The sequence below is a fragment of the Cryptomeria japonica genome, chromosome 1 (genome assembly GCF_030272615.1).
Source record: "Cryptomeria japonica chromosome 1, Sugi_1.0, whole genome shotgun sequence".
NCBI classification, from domain to species: domain Eukaryota; kingdom Viridiplantae; phylum Streptophyta; class Pinopsida; order Cupressales; family Cupressaceae; genus Cryptomeria; species Cryptomeria japonica.
In genome coordinates this window covers 665,976,692-665,980,228 of record NC_081405.1, presented here as the reverse complement: position 1 = coordinate 665,980,228, position 3,537 = coordinate 665,976,692, and the positions used below count along the sequence as shown (strand labels likewise).

At 42.7% G+C, this 3,537-nt stretch overlaps 1 protein-coding gene across 1 annotated transcript; it reads left to right on the top strand.

The window, feature by feature from the left end:
* Positions 1-382: 382 nt before the first annotated feature.
* Positions 383-2,221, top strand: LOC131071960 (UDP-glycosyltransferase 85A1). Its single transcript, XM_058007943.2, has 2 exons — positions 383-920; positions 1,002-2,221. The coding sequence occupies exons 1-2, from the start codon at positions 425-427 to the stop codon at positions 2,078-2,080; spliced, it is 1,575 nt and encodes a 524-aa protein (XP_057863926.2). The 5' UTR covers positions 383-424; the 3' UTR covers positions 2,081-2,221.
* The last annotated feature ends 1,316 nt before the right edge of the window (positions 2,222-3,537 follow it).

The window sequence follows — 3,537 nt, the reverse complement described above, 5'->3', positions numbered from 1 at the left end:
TCCTTGCGGGTTCTTAATAAACAGCTTAAAATGTTACGACATTTTAAAATGCCTAATTCTTCCGATTGTCTTTTCAAGATTTGATCCAATTCACATTGGAATATTTTAAAGATCTGACGACATTTTCACAACGTGTAGTCTATGGATTGTTTGAAATGGCGAAAAGATTATTATTTAAATATGAAGCCGCCTTAGTGATCTGTATAAGCCACCAGCTCAGCCATTTTGAGTATGACGGGGAATTACCCAATAAGAGTGGCTTTTCGCGATCGTTTACTTTCTCTTCACGTTACCCATATTCTCCAATTTCAATGTAAAGGGGACAGGTCATTTCAACCTAACATTCTGCGACACCTAATACTTGTTAAAATGTATACCTCTATATGAAGGCCAGGCTCAGCTCATCTCAAGCAAATAGAAAGGCATGGAGATGAATGCCCTGCACGCAGTGATAGTACCTTACCCTGCGCAAGGCACTATCAATCCTCTCCTCAATTTGGCTCACCTCCTCTCTTCAAGAGGGGTTTTCATCACCTTCATCAACACTGAGTGGAGTCACAGGTGCATGTCCAAAGCAGCTGATAAAGATAATGATGATCACAACTCCACCTCCACATTCAGGTTTCTCAGCATTCCAGATGGGTTGCCGCCAGATCGTGGTCGTCTCTCCAATCCTGCCGAGCGCGTAATCGCGATAGAAAATCTTGGCCCAGTGTTGGAGCATCATCTGCGATGCGGCTTACCGGAGGGAACTCCTCCCATCACTTGCATTATAGCAGAATCTTTTATGTCTTGCACTCTTCAAGTAGCCAACAACATGGGAGTGCCCCGAGTGATCTTCTGGCCGATGTGCGCCGCCTCTTCTATTGCTCAGTGCAACTCCAACCTTCTCCTCTCCCGCGGACATATTCCTGTCAAAGGTACGAAATCTACACCAGTGATTCTCAATAGGGTTTTGATTGTTCAAAAGGCTTCTAATAACTAAAAGCTTATAATTGCAGTCGAGGAATCGAAGAGGGCGGATAAAGTGATCACTTGCTTGCCCGGTAATCTTCCGCCTCTGTTGCCGAGTGACCTGTGTTCCTTCTATCGCACTACCGATACATCGGACTTTTACTTCCAGTGGTTTCTGCGTGAGTCTCAATTCCAAAGTAAGGCAGACTATGTGCTGGTCAACACGTTCGATGAGTTGGAAGCCCCTCAAACTGTAAGCGCGCTGTCCTGTAATGGCTGCCCTGCTTTGGCAGTAGGGCCTGTATTTCTTCCCAATTTCCTGGAAGGAAAAGATGTGAGCAAGCAAGCGAGTCTTTTGGAGCAGGACGAGAGCTGTCTGAAATGGCTGGACACCCAACAGCCAGAATCTGTGATCTATGTTTCCTTCGGCAGCCTCGCCGTTTTATCGAACGAGCAGCTGGAGGAGTTGGCAGTGGGGCTGGAGAAGAGCGAGCACCCTTTTCTGTGGGTTCTGCGAATGGATATTGCGGGAGGTACGCCTGCAACTCTGCCGGAGGGTTTTGAAGAGAGGACCAAGGATCGGGGAGTGATTGTGAAATGGGCGCCTCAGGTGAAGGTTTTGTCTCACACTTCCGTAGGAGGGTTTCTCACCCACTGCGGGTGGAACTCGACTTTGGAGAGCATGAGCATGGGAATTCCAATGCTTGGATGGCCCCATTTCTCTGACCAGTTTCTGGACTGCCGTTTCTGCAAGGATGTGTGGAAAATTGGCATTGACTTGGAAGGCGTGGACGCTGGTGAAAATGTGGTGGTTAGAAGGGAGGAGATAGAGAAAGGCGTGAGGAGACTAATGGAGGGTAAGGAAGCGGAGGAGCTCAGAAAAAGGGGCATGGAGTTGAAAGAGGCGACATTTAAAGCGGCTGGTGAAAATGTGGTGGTTAGAAGGGAGGAGATAGAGAAAGGCGTGAGGAGACTAATGGAGGGTAAGGAAGCGGAGGAGCTGAGAAAAAGGAGCATGGAGTTGAAAGAGGCGGCATTTAAAGCGGTTGGGGAGGGAGGTTCTTCCTTTCTCAATCTGAACAGGTTTATTCAAGACATGATGCAACTTCCAAATGGAGAACTGTAGAAATGCCCAAACCGTAAAACCATTACAAGCTTATGCTTACGTGATGTGGTTTTTTGTGTTTGTTTTATTTTCATTTTACACCCCTTCCATGTGTTTATATTTACATGTTCCATAAATTGTGATGTGTTTCAATTTCTTCTATATGTGTGTTGTTTAGCATTGTTTTTTGTATCCGTAGAATAACTGCTTTCCTTAAATGAATTGCAAGACCAAGTACATATATGCTTGAGAAAAACAAATTAAATAAATCAAAATAACACTTTTTTTTGTTCTGTATCCACTATATATGTATAAAATTATATATGTTCAATATACCCTTTTACTTTAGCATATTTATTTCCTCTTTAATATATCAATTCGCTAAAGTTGGGTTAAAATACAATAAAAATCCTCTACAATTTCTTTACTATGGTTTGAACTCTATAAAACCCTTTACAATATTTTTAGCCCTTGTTCACCCTTTAGAATGTTTTAGCCCTTGCTCAAATCTTGACTACTCTTTTGTATCTTTGTTTATCCTTATGTGTTTTTAGGTTCCCTCCTTTTCCATGTGTTCAGACCCTTATATAAGTCTTGCAGATACCTATCCAACCCATCCTTATCCTTGTTCACCCAACATTTAATTTTGTGTCTCCTTTCATGCGTTGTCAAACCTTATTTCCACCTTGTCTCTCGTATAATCTCACTTCTGAATGATCAAATTAACGTGAAACCCCCTGCTATTTTCAGTCTCGCAATGTTTTGGAGCTCTGACATTAAATCTCATTTACACACAGCCCCCCACCCAAGGGGCATTCCCATTATCCAATGTGATTTCACCTGCTATTTTCAGTCTCGCAATGTTTGGGAGCTCTAACATTAAGTCTCATATACACACACCCACCCCCCCACCCACCCGCAAGGGGCATTCCCATTATCCAATGTGAATTATTTTGGTGATTTTTGCCACCAAAATTTACAAGCACCTCATTAGTGACCCACTTATTTCTCGTGTTTATTTGCCCTATGCATTTCACTCATCCTTGCAATCAACCTTTCCACAAGTGCTTACACATTGGAGTAACTACTTTTGGACCCTGTTTTATTTTTCCATCTAACGCTCTTGGCTTCCTTTTTTCCTTGTACATAGAAATGTCCATCCATTTTCTCCTTCCTAGCTATTAGGAAACCCATTTTCTTGCCCTTTTCTAAATATCCTCTTCCACCTCCAAATCGTTGCCCACATTTGATCATCTACTACCCATTGTTCATTATTGCATAGCCCCTAAAGTTAGCCTTCGCATACTAGGGTTTTGAATCTTAGCCACCATTGTTGTCCATTATAGCTATGTGTTTCCATCTAAGTTTGCATACACCATTTTCAAAGTTTACCATGTGATGTCTTGTTTAAATAACCCACAAGAGGTTAACTGAGGCAAGCTGCTCCTAAACACTTTTTTTCATTCTCAACTCAATTC

Excerpts from the sequence above, each read along its gene's own strand:
- LOC131071960 (XM_058007943.2), top strand. The coding sequence starts at position 425 with ATGGAGATGAATGCCCTGCACGCAGTGATAGTACCTTACCCTGCGCAA. Across the intron at positions 921-1,001 it reads CGGACATATTCCTGTCAAAG|TCGAGGAATCGAAGAGGGCG; the intron begins GTACGAAATCTA and ends TTATAATTGCAG.